Source organism: Camelina sativa, chromosome 19 (genome assembly GCF_030686135.1).
Source record: "Camelina sativa cultivar CO46 ecotype springtype chromosome 19, ASM3068613v1".
Lineage (NCBI taxonomy): Eukaryota > Viridiplantae > Streptophyta > Magnoliopsida > Brassicales > Brassicaceae > Camelina > Camelina sativa.
In genome coordinates this window covers 16,061,293-16,080,496 of record NC_141898.1, presented here as the reverse complement: position 1 = coordinate 16,080,496, position 19,204 = coordinate 16,061,293, and the positions used below count along the sequence as shown (strand labels likewise).

Sequence of the window (19,204 nt, the reverse complement as noted above, 5' to 3'; positions counted from 1 at the left end):
TTGTGTAACCAATCAAATTATATTTAAAAACTAAATTGTGTAACCAATCAAATTATAGTTTTAAAACTAAACTGTGTAACCAATCAAATTATAAGAAATAATAAACAAAAAATAATAAATCATTTACAATTTAAAAAAATATAATGATATCAACCAGGTTAAAATTGTGTAACCAATTACTGAAAAAGCAGTGAAAACTAAATAATCATCTACTTAAAAATTACTTTAAAAATTAACCTAATCCTTATACTATTCTACAAAAGTATAATAGTATTAAAATAATACACAAAATCAGAGAAAAATGTTTTTAGTCAAGTGGTTACAGGCTTACAACATTACCTCTATGACTGATTCCAATGGAATTCGACTCCACTAAATCGCGTTCCAAAATATGTATATGTACTTTGACAAATATTAACTTTTCTAAACAATTAAAAAAACACTATAAAACAACATGTGATTAAATTTGTATTAAATACAAAAAAATACACCACAAGTTCAAACCACACTAATATATCTTCCACATTAGGGTAAAGAAAATAAAAGATAACATACATTAGGGTTAGTTAGGCTATTTATACAATTAAGTCCACCCGATTTAGATGTAAACATTTATAAGTCATTTTAAATTTGAGATTTTTCAAATTTTATTTTATTAGTGCATTTTTCTATTTTATCATTGTATACAGCATAGCTTTTACGATTAATCAATTCTAGAAAAGAAAGTTCATATTTTCAATAATTCAATATATCTAAAAAATAGTTACAAAAAGTATCCCATGACGTAGCGCGAGTCTAACCTATTATATATAAATATTTGACCACTTGTAAAGTAAGTACTGTATATAACCACAATTTAATCTGCTTGACTACCCTCTTTTGGGCTTAGGACCTTCTTTCTCATTTAGTGTCTTTCACTAGGTTGAGAATAGAACTTTAGACTGTAAAACATTTCCCGTGTAGCCGCTTTGTTCCTATTTACCATATCTTTTTGGTCTTTTAGCTTGAATTCGATCAGATGTTTAGGGTTTGTGTTCAAGGATCTTCATCATTTGTTGAGTTTTTCTTCAATTATTCGTGATGTCTTCAGCGATGGATAAAGCGTTGCTGGCTATGTCTCTCGAAGAAGTCGAAGAAGAAGTACCCTCTGAGATGTCAGATCTGCCTGAATTCTTATATGTGGAGAGAAATACCATTAGCCTGATTGGACGTACGCTTAACCCGCCGTGCCAGCCGATGAAGAATTTGATCCGCGACATGCCAAGGAAGTGGCAAAAGCCGGGAAGGATGAGAGGTTTTGCCCTCTCGAACGAAAGGTTCCAATTTATCTTCGATTCAGAGCAAGATCTTGTGGAAGTGTTAGCTAAAGGAGCTCACACCTATAATGATTGGTCAATAGGAGTGGATAGATGGTATGAGAATCCCCCGATAAATTATCTTCAACGTATTCCTATCTGGGTCCAGATCTGGAATCTCCCTGTAAACTACTATACGACTAAAGCTATTACAGCTTTGGGAGAGTTGATAGGGGAGGTTTTGGAAGTAGCTTTTGATCCAGACAAACCGCAAATCCAGGAGTTTGTTCGGCTTAAGGTCCTGTTCGATGTCTCAAGACCTTTGAGAAGATCAAAGGAGCTGAAACTCCCGCATGGAAAGTCTTCGGTGGTGAGGTTTCAGTACGAGCGAGTTCAAAAAAGATGTTACAAATGCCAAAGATTGACCCATGAAAAAGATGTCTGTCCCATCTTGATCCGAAAGTTGGAAGAGGAAGCTGAAGCTAAAAAAGTTGGGGCGTCTGTTGAAAAGAGTCCAAAAATCTTGTTCTTAAAAGAAAATGATCCGCTGTTTGGTATACTGAGAGAAGATCAGGTAGGGATCGACCCGTCTACTGGGAGACAAAGGATAGCTAATGATGTGTTAGAAGGTATGAGACAATACCTTTTGGTTAATAACAACGAGGATGGGCAGGTCAAAGCTGATCGGATCATAAAAACGGTGGGAGAGGTAGAAAAAGATCTGATAGCAAAGAAGACTGTTTTGCGTTTGGAGCAGGCTCCAGTTGTGCACTTAGATGTTAATAAGGTTAAGGGTATAGTCTTTAGCTTTGAAGAGATTGAAAGGGCTCCCCAGAGGGATAGGAGAATGGAAGTGGTTTCACAAGTACACTCAGAGTTGGGTAGAGAAGGCGAGGATAGTCTCTGGTTGGGAAAGAGTAATAACCAGCAGGATCCTGGATCTTTTGGGTCTTTCTTGGCGTTGTCTCAGCCTTTTCAAGACAGAGCTACGGATTTTAGGACTGGGTTCAGTGAATCTAGTCCTTCCGGCTCAAAGTCAAAAAGAGGTAAACCAAGGAATAGACCTCCAACTAGGCTCAGAAAACCAAAAACTAAAAACAATACTCAACCTGGAGTTATTTCTCAACCTCAGATGGATTTAACTCGGTATGCAAAGGATAAGAGGAAAGCAGAAGGTGGAGGAACAAGCACTGCAAAATTTAAAAAGCTGAATCCTATTAAGGTGATCCCAAAGGAGGGATCGCCCAGTGCGTAATGAGCATACTGAGTTGGAATTGCCAAGGCTTGGGACGGTCTCAAGATTTGGTGATTCCTCGTCTCAAGGAAATGCGTAAGAATCATTTTCCTGAGATTCTATTCCTGATGGAGACGATGCAGAGTAGAGATAAATTAGTAGATTTACAATGTCTTTTGGGTTATGATAGATTACTTACAGTGGATCTGATAGGAAAAGCTGGAGGTTTGGCTCTTTTGTGGAAAAGTAGTGTTCAGATGGATGTTTTGTATGAGGATAAAAACATCATTGATGTAGAAGTGTGCATCAAACTTTTTCCTATCTTGTATATATGGAGCACCGGAGTTTTGTAACAGTAAAGAGGTTTGGGAAAGACTTAGTAGACGTGGAGTGGGTAGGAAGGATATATGGTGTATGATAGGTGATTTCAACGCTATTCTGCACAATGGGGAAAAGATTGGTGGCCCGAGAAGGGGTGATAATGTCTTTAAACCTTTTAAAGAGATGTTAGAAGCATGTGAAATGGGGAAATTGCCTAGTAGTGGTAATATGTTCACTTGGGGAGGAAGAAGGGCCGAGTATTGGATTCAGAGCAGACTGGACAGAACCTTTGGTAATAAAGATTGGTTTGCTAGCTTCCCAGCATCGAATCAAGCTTTTCAAGATATGAGAGGATTAGATCATCGCCTTGTTTTGGTCAAGTTGGTAGAGTCACAAGAGTCGTACAAAGGCCAGTTTCGTTTTGATAAGAGGTTTTTACATAAAGCCGAAGTGAGGAAAGCAATCGAAAGGGCCTGGAAACCTGGATTTAATAGAGGTGGTTTATTAGTGTCGCAACGTCTTAGAGATTGCAGAAAAGCTCTAAGTTCATGGAAGAAGGAGAATTATGTGAATTCTAGAGATAAGATTCATCAGTGTGAGGTTTCTCTGGAGCGAGTTCAATCAGAGAGATGGCCTAATTTACATCAAGTTCATATCCTCAAAAGAGAGCATGCAAAAGCTTACAGAGCTGAAGAGACATATTGGCGACTCCGAAGTCGGCATAAATGGCTGAGATCCGGTAATGGCAATTCTAAATTCTTCCATGGATCAGTAAAAGGTAACAGAGCAAGGAAACGGATAGAACAGCTGAGAGATGGTCAAGGGGTTCTTAAAAGATCAGAAGCAGCCAAAGGTGAAGTGGCTGTGGATTATTTTAATAATCTCTTTAAATCCTCCAATCCTCAGAGTTAACAGGTCTGGTTTGATGAGTTTCCTGCAAAAGTGTCAGATGAGATGAATGATAAACTGTTGGTCAAAGTCTCCTCAGATGAGATCAGAGAAGCAATGTTTTCCATTGATGCTACTAAGAACTGGCAGATAGTCGGTAAGGAGGTAATTAAGGAGATACATGATTTCTTTGAAACAGGGAGTTTCCCTACAGTATGGAATCATACCCACCTATGTCTGATCCCGAAGGTGCATCATCCGGTAAAAATGGGTGATTTAAGACCAATAAGTTTATGTTCAGTCCTCTACAAGACCATTTCAAAGATCCTTGTATCTAGAATGCATGATATTCTCCCGCACATTGTCTTAATTAATTAGTCTGCTTTCGTGTCAGAGAGATTGATAACAAATAACATCTTGGTGGCCCATGAAGCTGTACATTGCTTAAATTCACATCCGGAAATCTCTTCTCAGTTCATGGCGGTGAAGACGGACATGTCTAAAGCATACGGCAGATTGGAGTGGAGTTATCTGAGGGAATTATTGATAGCAATGGGGTTTCATACAAGATGGATCGAATGGATTATGAAATGTGTAACATCGGTGACTTTTTCGATGTTTATCAATGATCAACCTTATGGGATGATAACACCGCAGAGAGGTTTAAGACAAGGAGATCCCTTATCTCCCTTCTTATTTGTCCTGTGTACGGAAGGATTAACTCAGGGCATTAAGTTTCAGCAGGAAGGTCCGGAAATTCATCATTTGCTATTCGCGGATGACAGTTTATTCATGTGCAGAGCAAACTTGGAGCAAAGTGATTTTCTGATGGATACTTTAAGTAAGTATGGAGCTGCTATTGGACAATCTATAAACTTGAGCAAGTCAGCAATCACTTTTGGATCTAAACTTTGTCCCCTGATCAACACTAGCATTCAGAACAGAATGGGGATTATGAAAGAAGGGGGATCAGGTACTTATTTAGGTCTTCCAGAGTGTTTTAGTGGCTCCAAGATTGATCTGATGAACTATCTTAAAGATAGGGTTAAGGTAAAGACTTCTGGTTGGTTCACTAGATTTCTCTCCCAAGGGGGAAAGGAAGTTCTGTTAAAGTCAGTGGCCCTCTCTATGCCGGTGTTTGCAATGTCATGCTTCAAGCTGCCTTAGAAAACATGTGAGAATATTAATAGTGTCATGGCGGAGTTTTGGTGGAGCGATGCGGAACATGCTAAGAAGATTTATTTGCTAAGTTGGGAGAAACTGTGTCTACCCAAAGAAAAAGGAGGTATGGGTTTTAGAGATGTTCATACTTTCAACCAAGCACTCTTAGCAAAGCAAGCGTGGAGGTTACTACCGTTTCCAAAGTGTCTTTTTGCTCAAATTATGAAAAGCAGGTATTTTCCTAATTCAGACTTCTTATCTGCGACTTTGGGAACACGACCTTCTTTCGCGTGGCGGAGTATACTATTTGGAAGAGAACTCCTGGTGCAAGGACTAGAGAAGAATATTGGTAATGGAAAGACAATCATGAGGGTTTGCGTCCCCCGTGGAGAAGAAATAATGTTTTCAATCCGAATCTCAGAGTGGCTGATCTGATTGATAGGGTTAATCGAGTCTGGATGTAGAAGCTTTGGACTTCCATTTCTTACCGCCTGATGTGGAGAGAATTAAAAAGTTGAAGCCAGTATCGGAGATTGAGGACTTCTATTCTTGGAAGTTCAATAAGAGTGGAGATTTCTCTGTCAAGTCGGCATATTGGTTAGCTTCCCAATCTCTAAATCCTTTGATTAGGGAAGAAGCTAATCGTCTGCCTTCCATAAACCCGCTAAAAGAACAAGTATGGGGTTTACAAACTGACCCGAAGATAAGGATTTTTCTTTGGAAAGTTCTCAGTGGAGTATTACCAGTTGCTGCGGCATTAAATGGGAGAGGAGTGAGAGTTGACAATGCTTGTCAAATATGTGGAGGGGAAGATGAGACACTTAACCATGTTTTGTTTACATGTACCTTATCTAGACAGATATGGGCAGTTTCTGGAATTCCTTCACCGGAGTTGGGTTTTCATAATGGGTCGGTTTCTCTAATATTCATTATTTCTTATTGAATAAGAAGAATCTCGATTGGCCAGAGGAGCTAAAAATAACTTTTCCTTGGGTGTTGTGGAGAATTTGGAAGAATCGGAACTTGGTTGCTTTTGAAGGCAAAAATTTCTCCCCACAAGAATCAATTTTAAATAGTCATGAGGACTGGAGAGAATGGGTGGAAGCCCAGAAGGAATCTGATGAGGAGGAAGAGGAGGAACTAAGTGACGAAGGGGGCCAACCCAAAGTGCGAGAGGTGATTTTAGCACCAATAAAAGCTGGGTGGAAACGTCCGCCTATAAATTGGTTGAAATGCAATATTGGCATCTCTTGGTCGACTAGAAATAGATTGATGGGTGGAGCGTGGGTCCTAAGGGACCATGAAGGCAATGTGGTGATGCATAGTAGAAGAGCTATGGCAAATGTGCAGAGTAGGCAAGAAGTACAGTTCCAAGGGTGCTTGTGGGCAATTGAGAGTATGAGAAGTCACATGATTGAGAATGTGATTTTTGGTTTACAGGACCAGGTGTTAGTATAGGTGGTTACTAAGTCTGTGTTGTGGCAGTCATTTAGATACCAATCAAATGAGATAGGCCGATTGTTGGGAGGGTTCAAAGGTAGTAAATTCTTTTTGGAAAACTTATTTTCAAACAGAGGGGCGTTTTTGATTGTGCAAAGTGTCACTCAAGACTGCAGACTACAGTCGTATGTGGAGTTGGGATACCCAAGGTGGCTTCATCACTTGTTTGCGGAAGATAAAACTCTGTCCTTTGATTGAATTTCAGTTTTTAATGGCTTGAGTAGGGTTAGCCATTTTTTTTGTATAGGTATGCACTTTGGTGTTTGAAGTGAGACTTAGGAGTCGTAGAGAGTATCTCTGGGTTCGAAAGGGGCTTAAGGCTGGCAAAAGTAAAAAGCGTATGTCTTAGGGCATCTCCAATAACTCCTCATTTTGAAGGGAGCAAATCCTCAAAATGAAGATTTGAAGGTTGTTTGCTCCAACAATCAATCCTCAAAAAAATCCTTAAAAACTACTTAATTTGCAATATAGTCTTTAATATTTACAAAATTCACTAATAATGATAAAAACTCATAAATAAATATATAAAATACATTTTATTTATTATACAATCCAAAATATTATTTATTTTATTATACAACATATAATATTACATAATAAAGGTTACATGATAATATAAATTACATATATAATAATAAAACACACATAAACATAAATTTTACAAAGTTACATGTGAAATAGCAAATTAATCAAGCATTTTTGTGATTTGGGAGGTTCAGGATCCGATTTACCTAATTACTAGTATTTTGGTACAACTTGTAATATATGTGGGTTCAAGTAATTTATGTGTACTTTACTTTAATTTGTGTTAAGTTTGTTTAATGTATTTTTATTTTGTGAGAATCTTGTTTAATGTATCTTTTTTGTAACTTTGTTTTTAATATTATATTTTATAATGTAAACTTTGTTTTTAATATGACAAATTATTTTTTGTTTATTAAATTTATTTTAGTGTGCTTAAGTTTTCTTAATTAAATTTTATACAATTATTTATGAAAAACATAAATATAGAGACTAAACTGAAAATAAAAAGTAGTTTTGATGTTTTGAATAGTAAAACCTCAAATTTGAAGACTTGTTAGATTGTCAAAAAACTCAAAGTTTGAGGTTTGAAGGGCTTGTTGGAGATGCCCTTATGTTGTATGTTTGTACGATATTTATATCAGTTTCAATCAATATAATACCAGTTGATCCAAAAAAAAAAAATATAACCACAATTTTTGTGAAATAAAATTTAACAACATTTGTTTTAAAAAGATTTATCCAATCTCCCATATTGCGGGGCTGTCAGTATTAAAAATGTAATCCAAATTAAAACAATTGGCCGAAAAAAAAGGTAGAAATTAGAAAAGTAAACAAATTTTGAGAATCGTTTGTGGGTTTTTTGCGAAGGTAAAAGAAGAAGATTTTACTTAGCGGAAGTTCATCGTCGCGACGTCGGCTTGTCTCTCTCTCGCTCGCGCACATAGGATACTTTATTCGACAAAATTGCCACTGCAAACAGAGAGCTCTCCTCGGTTTACAAATCTAGGGTTTCTTCGCTGGCCAGCCAGCAATGGCGAGTGTGTACATACCTGTTCAGAATTCGGAAGAGGAAGTTAGGGTTGTTCTTGATCAGCTCCCTCGAGACGCTTCTGATATCCTTGATATCCTCAAAGCCGAACAAGCTCCTCTCGATCTCTGGCTCATCATCGCGGTCCGTTCTTCTTCTTATTTCTGCTTCTCTCAATTTGAAACTTCTTCCAGCTTCTCTATTTAGAGAGTCTACGAGCAATGTGTTTTTAAAGTATTTCTTCTGATTTTTGGTTGGTTTCAGAGAGAGTACTTCAAGCAAGGGAAAGTTGAACAGTTCCGCCAAATACTGGAGGAAGGGTCAAGTTCTGGTACGCACAAATTGCTGCTTTAATTTTTGTCTAGATTTTCCGGTAGTTAACAGTTTTTTGGAATTGAGTAAGAAACTCATTTTATTGTTTCCTTCTTGGCTAGAAATTGACGAGTACTATGCTGATGTTAAGTACGAGAGAATAGCAATCTTGAACGCTCTAGGTGCGTATTACAGCTACCTGGGTAAAACTGAGACCAAACACAGAGAAAAAGAGGAGCAATTTATCTTGGCAACACAATATTATAACAAAGCATCCAGAATCGATATGCATGAACCTTCCACTTGGGTTGGGAAAGGTACTTCCAGATTCTTTCTTGGTTTTGTTTTAATGCTCGTTATTTTCGTTTTATAGTGATCCATAATAAACAAAAACTCGTTTTTTAGACTTATGATCTTCATATTCTTTAGAAGGAAAAACCTATACAAAACTTTCGTTTCCATTTCTCCCTTCGCATTAAGTATTTGAAGGTGGTGGTGCTCTATGTTTACTGGATCCAGAATCCTCACAAGTATTTGTCTGCTTACAGGTCAGCTCTTACTGGCTAAGGGTGAAATAGATAATGCACTTCAGGCTTTTAAGATTGTGTTAGACACTGCCCCTGATAATGTTCCTGCTCTTCTGGGTCAGGTATAACGATTTGTGCTCTCATTTTCTGCCACTTAGCTAAAATATTTATAGGTAGTTGGATTCTATATACAACATCTCAATTCTTAGCCATAGGCCATTCATCAAATTTTCTTAAATGTCTTGAAGCATAAATATGGTTGCCAAGTTTCTTGGAGCGTAATTGTGCTTGAGAAAGCTCTGGGTCAAAATTTAGGAACTTAAAATTTTGGGAACAGTTATGTATTTTAACTTTGTTAGTTCTTTAAGCACAATTAAGTATGTCTTGGAAACAAATTTTGTGTTAGCCATATCAGATTTTCTGGTAATTAGAATTTGGTTCTGATGCTTTCCCTCTTACCAACCACCTAGCCTGAGACAGTATTAGCCTGTTATTTACTTTTCTGCAAATTAATAATTTGATGTATCACATATACAGGCTTCTGTAGAGTTTAACCGGGGACGTTTTTCCGAGTCATTACAACTATACAAGGTATGCTTCTCCTTATAACCTTCTATATTTCTCTCACTTCTTCATTTGGGCTGTAAATCTCATATTCTTTGATTTTAAGGTGATACAGTCTAGTCTATTTGTTGAACAAATTGATAATATTTTAATTTTCCATGTATCGACTGTCTTAAGAGGGCCTTGCAAGTATTTCCCGGGTGTCCTGCAGCTGTGAGATTGGGAATTGGTCTTTGTCGTTATAAGTTGGGGCAACTAGATAAAGCACGGCAAGCGTTTGATCGTGTTCTGCAGGCAAGTGGGACTGGGATGTTTATCTCATCTTTCTTATTACACAGCAGACTGAGTGATTCAACAAATAGTGTGCTATATACCATATTCTGTATCTGCAGCTAGATCCTGATAATGTTGAGGCTCTTGTGGCACTTGGGATCATGGATTTGCAAGCAAATGATTGTAAGTGTAACTCAGTTCTAAATCTTCTGGTAATGCCTGTATGATGAAGAAATTCTATAAACTGAACTTCTTTTTGGCCTTTGCTGATGATGTTACATTAAGTATAGCTATAGGAATGAGGAAAGGAATGGAGAGAATGCAGCAAGCATTTGAGATTTATCCCTATTGCGCATCAGCCCTAAATTATTTGGCCAATCACTTTTTTTTCACCGGCCAGCATTTTCTTGTTGAGCAGCTGACTGAAACGGCATTAGCCGTCACAACTCATGGCCCAACAAAGTCACATTCTTTTTACAATTTAGCACGGTCATATCATAGCAAGGTTTGACATTTTTATCCTCTCTTGTATATTCCATTCGTACGTTGTCTCGAAGATAAGTATGGCGAAGAACTTTCTGGTCTGCCCTAGTACACGTTACGGTGAAAAACCTATGAGCTTGCCTTGAAAAGGAAGTGGAGGAAAAAATTGAGTGAAATATGCGGAAATATTTAATTTGAGTAGAGATATATCTGATGGTTTCTTTCTTCGATGGGCTGTTTTAGAAGAACACATCTTTTTCTGTTTCCTTTGTGTAACCTCCCTGTCGATGTCTGATGATGGTCTTGTTGTAGGGGGACTATGAAAAGGCTGGGATGTACTATATGGCAGCCATCAAAGAAACTAATAATAAGCCACAAGAATTTGTATTTCCTTACTTTGGTAACTTTTCCTTCACTGTTCTACTGAGTCTCTTAATTCTTCGTATGTTACCATCTGTCATTAGCAATGAAAAAGCCTGAGTTTCCAGTGTAGCTCAGTTTGGATTGATGATCTTATATGTGCAAAGTTATCCTGTATGGTCATTTAATCTGCTTTTTGTTGATGTTGCAGGTTTGGGTCAAGTACAACTAAAGTTGGGGGAGCTTAAAGGATCTGTATTTAACTTTGAGAAAGTATTAGAAGTCTATCCTGATAACTGCGAGACGCTGAAGGTTAAATGACTACAGGCATTTTCATTGTTGATCTTTCATTTTATATTTTGTTGTATTTTTTTTAAAAAATTGAAAAACGCTTCATGTGCATGTTTCTTTTCTTTCTTTAGGCTCTAGGACACTTATACACCCAGCTTGGACAAACTGAGAAGGCCCTTGAGTACATGCGGAAGGCCACAAAACTCGATCCACGTGATGCCCAGGTTAGTTTGGTTTACATATTCTTAAGCCTGATCTTTCGAAAGGTGTTGATACTTGCCTGAAGTCTTTAGTAGTAATCATGATCTCCGTTGCCTTACTGTGGATCACCTTCGAGTGACACTTCTACTTTTGTTGCCGGTAACACGAGCACGTTTAGCCTTAGTAAGGAAGAAAAAACATTGTAGCAAACATTTCTGCCATATATCTTTAGAACACCTTGTATGTTTTTGTCACTCTCAGCTCATAAGTGTGGTTGAAGATTTAATAGGGCTATGGATCATCTGCTGACTACTGCAATCCATTCTTCCTTGAGTTACTGTTTTGTCTTATTTTTACATGCTACGTTGGTCTTGTAGGCATTTGTTGGCCTTGGTGAGCTGCTGATACCATCTGACACAGGGGCTGCACTTGACGCCTTCAAAATGGTTAGTCTACTTAAAGTGTGATATTGATAATTGTATTTTATGTTCTAGTGCATAATAGCCTATTGTACATTATTAAAGAAAGACGTAACATTTTTCTGAGAACCATAAATGAAATTTTTCAGGCACGAACCCTCATGAAAAAGGGAGGCCAAGAAGTGCCTATAGAAGTCCTAAATGATATTGGTGCTTTACATTTTGAGAGAGAAGAATTTGAGGTTTGTAATGAGGTTGTTCCTGCTTGTTTGCTTTGAGTTTTTTCTATTGGCTACAATACCCTTTTCCTTGCAGTCTGCGCTTGATAATTTTAAGGAGGCTATGGGTGATGGAATATGGATTAGCTTCCTTGATCAAAAAGAAAATTTAGAACAGTTGGGTGTATCTGTTCTAGGATACAAGGATACTGGCATTTTCCATAGGCTGATTGAAAGTGGTCACTCTGTCGATGTACCTTGGAATAAAGTTACAACATTGTTTAACCTGGCTAGATTACTTGAGCAGCTACACAAAACAGAAGCAGCGACTTTTCTGTATCGGCTGATACTTTTCAAGGTTTATTTCCTACAACTTTATTTCGATATTATTTTCTATTTCACTTTATGATGAATTTTCTAGAGGTTGACATGAGGAGAAAAGAGGAAAAAATGTGAGGAGCCGTTTTTCTGATATTTTGTATTCAATAGATAATTTTGAGTTTTCTCAAAAATAGTTTGCTTCTGTTAAACCCTTCTTTCCCGGGGTTTGTTGTTATTTCATGTACTAAAAAATACAAAAATGAGAACATCGAGTCGGCAGCATGACTTCCGTGGTTTTAGTGTACTGGTTTCTGCTCGTTTGGGTTCAAAGCATCGTTTGGTACATGTGCCATATAATTTTCAGCTTTATGTTTCTTCTATATCTATAGTTTTTGGATACATTTACCATGTCTTACATAATATGCTTCAATGCTCACTCTGATGTATGCTTGATCTTTTTGTTTTTTCTTACGAACATCTGATGCTGACTCTTGATTTCTGTCGACTTAATCTGGCTGCCTATCCGGTGCAGTATCCTGGCTACATAGATGCTTATTTGAGGCTTGCTGCGAGTGCAAAAGCTCAGAACAATCTTCCACTGGCCATTGAACTGGTGTTCTACCATCTTCAGCATTAATTTTATCTTATCTGTATCATCTTGCTTTCTCTTTCTGACCGAGTTTTCCTACTTTCTCCTATAGGTGAATGAAGCTCTGAAAGTGGACGATAAGAATCCAAATGCGTTGTCTCTGCTTGGTGAATTGGAGCTTAAGAATGATGACTGGGTTAAGGCAAAGGAAACCTTTCGAGCTGCTAGTGATGCAACTGATGGGAAGGACTCATATGCTATTCTTTCACTGGTATGTATATACTTATAGTTCCACTTTTCTTTAGCGTTTCAGAATAAATAAAAATCAGATTAAGTTCCTTTTGGGTTGTTCAAAACACATCATATTCACAAATCGATTTATATGAGCACCTCACATCCAAAAATGGTTGTCCCATGCCTTTTCTGTGGGTCCAATCTAATCAGCTATAACTGTGATCTGGGATCTCTTGTACAACACTTCAGTCAAGATAACAATAGGGTTCTTTTTAATATATATATGGAAGACCAGCCCTTCATTCTGTATGTTTCCTTTACCAGCAGCCTGGTGAGAGCTGTTTGTCTAGCAGATAGATATCAAACTACCTTAGACTGGATTCTGTCTTGATAACCTAGTCTGGCGGGGCCTTAGATGATTAGAACTATTATTCTTCAAGTTATATATATATATATATGTTTTTTTGTGTGTAATATTTCATCCTGGAATGGTTTAGGGGAACTGGAATTATTTCGCGGCAATGCGCAATGAGAAAAGAAATCCAAAATTAGAAGCTACACATCTGGAGAAGGCCAAGGAACTCTATACAAAAGTATGATATATTAATTATTTCCTTTCTCTCTTCTCATTAGTAGTAATTTGAAAATATTTCCTGATAGATGTGCATATGGGTGTGTTGAGTGGATGGTGGACATTTGAATATTATTTTCATAGAGTAATTACGAAGTTCCTGCAGTCTGATATTTTGAAGCATAGCTGTTACACTAGGTGTCTTCTTTGTTACTATTAAATTTCGTCAAGTGTAGGTTGTAGAAATAAATTACATGTGTGTTTTAGTTAATTCTCGAGGACAGGAAGTTCTGGGCTAGCACAGTGCATTTAATAAATAGAGTGAGATAATGGAACAACATTTGAATGAAAAGTCAGCTGACCATATGAGTCAAGTGATCTGCTGTAGGTTCCTATTAATTCAGTTATCTTCTTGATAAAATGCCTGGAGAAACCTGAACGTTATTGTTGGAATTTTCTATGCTAGTAGCAGTGCATTCTCAAACAGGCGATGCTATCTTTCCACCAATGTTGATCTTCTTACTAATTGTTGATCGTTGGAATTAACAGGTCCTGACTCAACATAATTCCAACATGTATGCTGCCAACGGCTCTGGCATTGTATTGGCAGAGAAAGGCCAATTTGATATTGCCAAGGATGTTTTTACTCAGGTCAGCTTTTATCATTTACTGTTCATGGTTTAGGCTAGCTACATTCTTCAATTTATTGAAACTTTGTGAATGTTTTAGGTTCAAGAAGCTGCAAGCGGAAGTGTATTTCTTCAGATGCCTGATGTATGGGTGAATCTGGCTCATGTCTACTTTGCTCAAGGGAATTTTGCCTTAGCCGTGAAAATGGTTTGTCATATATATATACATATATACATATATTTTTTGGGGTTGATTTCTTTGTTTTGCTATGTATTCTGTTCATTAACTACGTTGTTTGGCAGTATCAAAACTGCTTGCGGAAGTTCTTTTACAACACAGACTCTCAAATTCTTCTTTACTTAGCCCGTACCCATTATGAGGCTGAGCAGTGGCAAGAGTGCAAAAAGACACTATTAAGGGCCATTCACTTGACTCCTTCAAATTACACATTCAGATTTGATTTGGGTGCTGTAATGCAGAAATCTTCATCTTCCACACTGCAAAAGAAAAAAAGAACAGCTGATGAGGTTAGCCAAAGATCATCTTTTTCCAAGCGACTGATATATTCCCTGGCTTCTTTCGGACTCTAGCCTTTAGTATCCCACGCTTAGAAGACAGGCAGATATCAGCATACATTGATTGAGAATTAATCAGATTATGAGCTTGCTTCTACAGCTTGTGTATCTAGAACTTTTCACGATAACGCTAGTAGCATAGTGTGCTGGTCATCCTTGCTAAGTAATGGCTAACCTTTGAAACCTTAGAAGTGATACTAGGATTTGTTTATGAGGAGATATTTAGACTATTAATTTGTTTGATGCTAATTGATTTCCACCTGACAAGGGAATCTGCTTGATGACTCCGCAGGTACGCTCAACAGTTGCAGAAGCAGAGAATGCTGTTCGTGTATTCACTCAATTGTCTGCTGCTTCAGACCTCCATGTTCATGGGTTTGATAGCAAAAAAATACAAACCCACGTTCAGTATTGCTCGCACCTGCTGGAAGCAGCAAAAGTTCACCGTGAAGCAGCTGAGCGTGAGGAGCTGCAGAACCGACAGAGACTAGAAGTTGCTCGTCAGGCTGCTTTGGCAGAAGAAGCACGCCGTAAAGCTGAAGAACAGAGGAAATACCAGGTAACTATAGACTTGCAAGTTAACCATTTGCAGCAACAAGATTGTTTTGGTGATGGTGGTTTCTATGGAAGGTTTTCAAATCATTGATATGCCTTTATGGGTTCTTTCTCTTGGGCAGTTGGAGAAACGAAAACAGGAGGATGAGCTGAGACGCCTAAAGCAAGAAGAAGAAAAATTTCAACGTATAAAGGTGGGAGGTCTCTTGCTTTTCATTACAATGTATATACATTATCAGATTTCTCAATGTTTCTGTGTAGTGTCAAGGAAAAAATACTCTTTGATCCATTGAATTTGGTTATTGTTAAGGGTATGTGCTTTTGTCAAGATGGTATCTTGAGAGATGTTTAAGACGACATACTGATTTTGTTTTGTAATAATTGATGCGCTAGGAACAATGGAAAACCTCCACTCCTGGATCTCATAAGCGGAAGGATAGAGTGGAAGATGATGATGGGGAAGGTAAGCCCAGTGAGAGGAGAAGAAAGAAAGGCGGAAAGAGAAGAAAGAAGGACAAAGGCTCAAGGGCTCGGCACTACGAGGATGATGAAGAAGAAGCTGTTACTATGGATGATCACAATGAAGTGGAAGATGAAGATGGTAACACTAATTATAACAGGGAAGATGAGATGGCGAATCAAGAAACTGAGGAACCTGTGGATGATGATGCTCTAGCAGCTGCTGGTCTCGAAGATCCTGATGTTGATGATGATGAGGTAATACATAAACTGTGATCCAAATCATTGAACAAACGCAAAAGAAAATGTCTTCAAACTGTCTGTTTTGGTAGGTACAGGTGCCTGCTTCGGTTGTGAGACGAAGAAGGGCGCTATCATCATCAGATGAAGAAGGTGAATTGATGGAGGATCAGCCAAATTCAAGCCCCCAGAGAGAGAAAGAAGAGAGCATTAGGGAAGAAGAAGGTGCTAACATGGAGGAAGAAGAGGAGGAAGAGGCCAGTTGAGATCTTTCAATACATGACGAACAGATCTCTCTTGTGTAACTTTAGTGACAAAGATTCCATTGATTCAATTTTTCTAGAAGTCAGAGTGTGAGGACAAATTACATTCACAGGCGACGGATATGATCAGTATGAATTTTGGGCTTTCTTAGATATTGAGCCTTGTTTTTATTGTTATTGTTAATGGAAGAGTAATATTGTTTGTTTTGGTTGTAACATAGAGATACAAACAACTTGACACATAGTGAATGGTTAGAATGGAAAGTTGTATGTGAAGAAGAGAAATCAAATAGAAAAAGCAAAATAGTAGTAACTTAAAACAAATAAGTATAAAGAAATAAAAATACAGAAGAGTGTTGTCAGAAGGAAGTGGAAGAGTCAGAAACGTGGGTGTGTGGTCTTGAAGGATTTGATACTGTTTCTGCAGTTTCTTCTGTTCCCTTTTGCTTTAATTTTGTGTTTTTAGGATTCATGTTGCTCTCTCTCTCTGTAGACTGTAAGGATCTCTTTCAACTTTTCAGAACATATTGACTGCAATTGTTTTTATAAACAAAATTACAAACACACAAAACAAAGTATATACATAATTTTGCTTTGTGGTGAGTGTAAGAGAATGCAAATCTAAAGCAGTAATAATAATTCAGTTTGATGAGAATGAGAAGTCGTCTTTCTCTCTCACTGAGTCAGAGCAGAAAGCTTTTGATTGGGTGTGTGGCTTTTTCAGACCTGACCAAAGTCAGTCAGGGAACAGAACTCAACTCAACTCGAATGCAAAACCTGTCTTTTCTCATCACTCTTCTCTCATCATTTTTCCTCATTTTTTTTTTCTTTTATCTTTTGTTACATAAACATTAAGAAAATAATTTTACTGTTTAACCAACACAAAAACTACTTATTTACTATCTACAGTGCTGTATATATATTTAAAAAAAAAATCAAAAGATTAGGTTTAAAGAACAAGTTTTTGACAAATCTACAAGAAATATATGATAGAAACTTGAATCCATATAATTGTTGCTAATCCATGACTTGGTTACTTATTCGGTTTAAAATTAACAAGCAAATAAAAACATCTCACATCACTAATCTATCTGTATATAGTTTTAGTTAGCAACATAACTAATACCAACTAAAAGTTTTTATCGCTATTCACATGTGTTGACAGTTTTCTTTAGATAAGCATTAGTGTTTTTTTTTTTTTTTTTTTTGACAAGAGACGAGTGTAAACAATATAAACATTGAAATCATACTAATTTAACTACTTTACACAAGTTCAAATATTTTATGCTAATATAATGCATGGTAAGAGGGGGGGATCTATGAACGGAACACACAAAAAAACTCCTAATCACTTAGAAAAAGAAAAAGAGAAATTTGCATTACCAACTTAACAAGAAACAGAGAACACAATAGACGATCATCAAATGAAGAGCGAAGTAGAAACAGAAGACTTAGAAGAAGGCCATTCATCAAGAAACCTATAAAGCCTCTTGCTCCTTTGCTCTTCTTCGTCTTCATCATCATCATCTCTTTGTTTCAACTTCTCCTCATCAAGCATCAATGGTCTCTCACGCGTCCCCAAGTCAGTACCAAGGATGAAGCAATGTCGATCCGGCTGCTTCTCCCTACACGAGCCTTCATCATCTTCCATTGCTGAGCCAGAGCAGCTTTTGATTGAACCGCAAGGTTCTATGGAGAAGAAATCATCCATGTATCCACTTCTTCTTCTTCTACTTACCCTTAAAACATTGTTTTTTTTTTCAGAGGAAAAGGGTCAATTTTTTGTGTTGCCATTAAGAGTAAAACAGAGGAGGAAGGTGAGTTTGAAACCTGGAAGAAGAGAGAGAAGACTCGAGAAAGAGATTTGGCGTGAATTGAGGAGGAGGAGTAAGTGGAAGAGGCTTTCTTGAGGATGAACGGTTCTTGCCTCTGTGCATATGCCTCTCGCAGTACTTGGAGTCAGGATAAGCTTCTTTGGAGCATCTCCATTTCTTGCCATCAGTTCTTCTACATCTTCCTGGCTCTGCATCTATCTTTCTTCCCATTCCCATCTCGTACACGTTCCACCCAACTACCAAACTCAAACTCATTACATCAGCACAAAACCCTGAAGATACTAGAATTGATAACTCATATAACAAGAAACCATCACATAATTCAAAACAAAGAAGATAAAAAAAGGTTGCTTACAGTGTGGAGAAAGAGTGGGAGAGAAGAAGCTTGACGGTAAAGGGGAAGAAGAAGAAGAAGAAGAAGAAGAGAAGAGAAAAGGTCTTTTGATGAGGAAGAGAAGATGAGGTGGAACTGGAACATTTGCAGCTAAGTACTTGAACACAAGTGCTTGGTTTTCAAGCTCTTCCCACTGTGACTCTGTGAATGGAATTCTAGTTGCCATGAAGAGAGAGAGAGAGATATGAAGAAGAAGAAGCTAAGAGAGATTAAAGATTGGGGTTGTATTGGAAAATTGAAAGTGTAAGAGAGTAGTAGGTATGTTTTTATTGATAAAGTTGTCCATTGGTCACCTGCAGTCTGCAGAATCTCTGTGCTTCATGTCCTCTTCTTGTTTATTATTCCTTTTTATTTTTTTTTTCTTTTAATTTTCTTTTCACTTAGTTTTGGTTCCATCTTAAGCACCATTTCAGTTTTTTTTTCCCTTTCTTAAAGCTAGATTTTGTGACAAGGGGCATGTGTATGTAACTTAAGTTTATCTCTTCCCATGAATTAATCTATTATGTATTATATTCAGATGTTTTGTAACTTTGGATTTTGTTAAGAGAAACTTTTCATTGAAACACGAGAACTTTGGTAACCGAAACGAGAATCTAACAAGTTAATGAGCTTAAGCGGCAAAAAGTGTAACAAGATATAAAATCAGAAATAATTAGGAAAAATTCTTCTTTTTTTTAATGGCATTTGTAGATTTTATCATTTTGATTTAAATACTTAAGATTTGTGCGTTTTAAAGATTTGTCTTAAAAAAAAATTTACGTATAATATTTTGGATTTTCTTTGTTCCATTCTTTAGAGTTTAGTATTTGTTATTAAATATGTATTTTATCAAAAAAAAAAGGTAATTGTCTTAAATACCACTAAAATAGGTTTTTTTTTTCTTTTTCAAGTAGGCAAAATTGACAAGTTTTACAAAGGCATTAAGCAAATGACAAATCT

General features: G+C 37.1%; 4 protein-coding genes across 6 annotated transcripts; 3 read left to right on the top strand and 1 right to left on the bottom strand.

Moving 5' to 3' along the window:
* Window positions 1–1,080: 1,080 nt before the first annotated feature.
* Window positions 1,081–2,550, top strand: LOC147920650 (uncharacterized). The gene has a single exon (XM_087501172.1). The coding sequence runs from the start codon at window positions 1,081–1,083 to the stop codon at window positions 2,548–2,550; it is 1,470 nt and encodes a 489-aa protein (XP_087357298.1).
* LOC147920649 (uncharacterized) lies at window positions 2,550–4,905 on the top strand. Its single transcript, XM_087501171.1, has 4 exons — window positions 2,550–2,754; window positions 2,867–3,703; window positions 3,794–3,903; window positions 4,213–4,905. The coding sequence occupies exons 1-4, from the start codon at window positions 2,550–2,552 to the stop codon at window positions 4,903–4,905; spliced, it is 1,845 nt and encodes a 614-aa protein (XP_087357297.1).
* A 2,707-nt stretch (window positions 4,906–7,612) lies between these two features.
* LOC104766579 (protein CTR9 homolog) lies at window positions 7,613–16,252 on the top strand. Of its 3 annotated transcripts, none has more exons than XM_087502940.1 (24): window positions 7,613–8,095; window positions 8,216–8,282; window positions 8,386–8,580; window positions 8,812–8,912; window positions 9,328–9,381; window positions 9,532–9,648; window positions 9,747–9,810; window positions 9,918–10,132; window positions 10,423–10,510; window positions 10,682–10,782; window positions 10,893–10,985; window positions 11,340–11,408; window positions 11,531–11,623; window positions 11,697–11,957; window positions 12,453–12,533; window positions 12,622–12,780; window positions 13,241–13,336; window positions 13,864–13,965; window positions 14,044–14,151; window positions 14,247–14,471; window positions 14,812–15,078; window positions 15,197–15,268; window positions 15,468–15,791; window positions 15,866–16,252. In XM_087502940.1, exons 1-24 carry the CDS (start codon window positions 7,955–7,957, stop codon window positions 16,037–16,039), a joined length of 3,267 nt encoding a protein of 1,088 aa, XP_087359066.1. In that variant the 5' UTR covers window positions 7,613–7,954; the 3' UTR covers window positions 16,040–16,252. The 3 variants fall into 3 exon arrangements, with proteins under 3 accessions (XP_087359066.1, XP_087359067.1, XP_087359068.1); XM_087502941.1 differs by having other exon boundaries at window positions 7,636–8,095; window positions 15,872–16,252; XM_087502942.1 differs by lacking the exons at window positions 7,613–8,095; window positions 8,216–8,282; window positions 8,386–8,580; ... (1 more) ...; window positions 9,328–9,381; window positions 9,532–9,648 and having other exon boundaries at window positions 9,741–9,810; window positions 9,913–10,132.
* A 1,005-nt stretch (window positions 16,253–17,257) lies between these two features.
* On the bottom strand, window positions 17,258–18,643 carry LOC104766578 (growth-regulating factor 6-like). The gene is made up of 3 exons (XM_010490491.3): window positions 18,227–18,643; window positions 17,867–18,107; window positions 17,258–17,775 (listed from the first exon to the last, which is right to left on the bottom strand). Exons 1-3 carry the CDS (start codon window positions 18,429–18,431, stop codon window positions 17,457–17,459), a joined length of 765 nt encoding a protein of 254 aa, XP_010488793.2. The 5' UTR covers window positions 18,432–18,643; the 3' UTR covers window positions 17,258–17,456.
* Window positions 18,644–19,204: the final 561 nt, after the last annotated feature.

Excerpts from the sequence above, each read along its gene's own strand:
- LOC147920650 (XM_087501172.1), top strand. The coding sequence starts at position 1,081 with ATGTCTTCAGCGATGGATAAAGCGTTGCTGGCTATGTCTCTCGAAGAA.
- LOC147920649 (XM_087501171.1), top strand. The coding sequence starts at position 2,550 with ATGAGCATACTGAGTTGGAATTGCCAAGGCTTGGGACGGTCTCAAGAT. Across the intron at positions 3,704-3,793 it reads AAGATCAGAAGCAGCCAAAG|TGTCAGATGAGATGAATGAT; the intron begins GTGAAGTGGCTG and ends TTCCTGCAAAAG. Across the intron at positions 3,904-4,212 it reads GGCAGATAGTCGGTAAGGAG|TTCATGGCGGTGAAGACGGA; the intron begins GTAATTAAGGAG and ends ATCTCTTCTCAG.
- LOC104766578 (XM_010490491.3), bottom strand. The coding sequence starts at position 18,431 with ATGGCAACTAGAATTCCATTCACAGAGTCACAGTGGGAAGAGCTTGAA. Across the intron at positions 18,108-18,226 it reads TCCCACTCTTTCTCCACACT|TTGGGTGGAACGTGTACGAG; the intron begins GTAAGCAACCTT and ends TGAGTTTGGTAG. Across the intron at positions 17,776-17,866 it reads TCTTCTCTCTCTTCTTCCAG|GGTAAGTAGAAGAAGAAGAA; the intron begins GTTTCAAACTCA and ends CAATGTTTTAAG.
- LOC104766579 (XM_087502940.1), top strand. The coding sequence starts at position 7,955 with ATGGCGAGTGTGTACATACCTGTTCAGAATTCGGAAGAGGAAGTTAGG. Across the intron at positions 9,382-9,531 it reads AGTCATTACAACTATACAAG|AGGGCCTTGCAAGTATTTCC; the intron begins GTATGCTTCTCC and ends GACTGTCTTAAG. Across the intron at positions 10,133-10,422 it reads CACGGTCATATCATAGCAAG|GGGGACTATGAAAAGGCTGG; the intron begins GTTTGACATTTT and ends GTCTTGTTGTAG.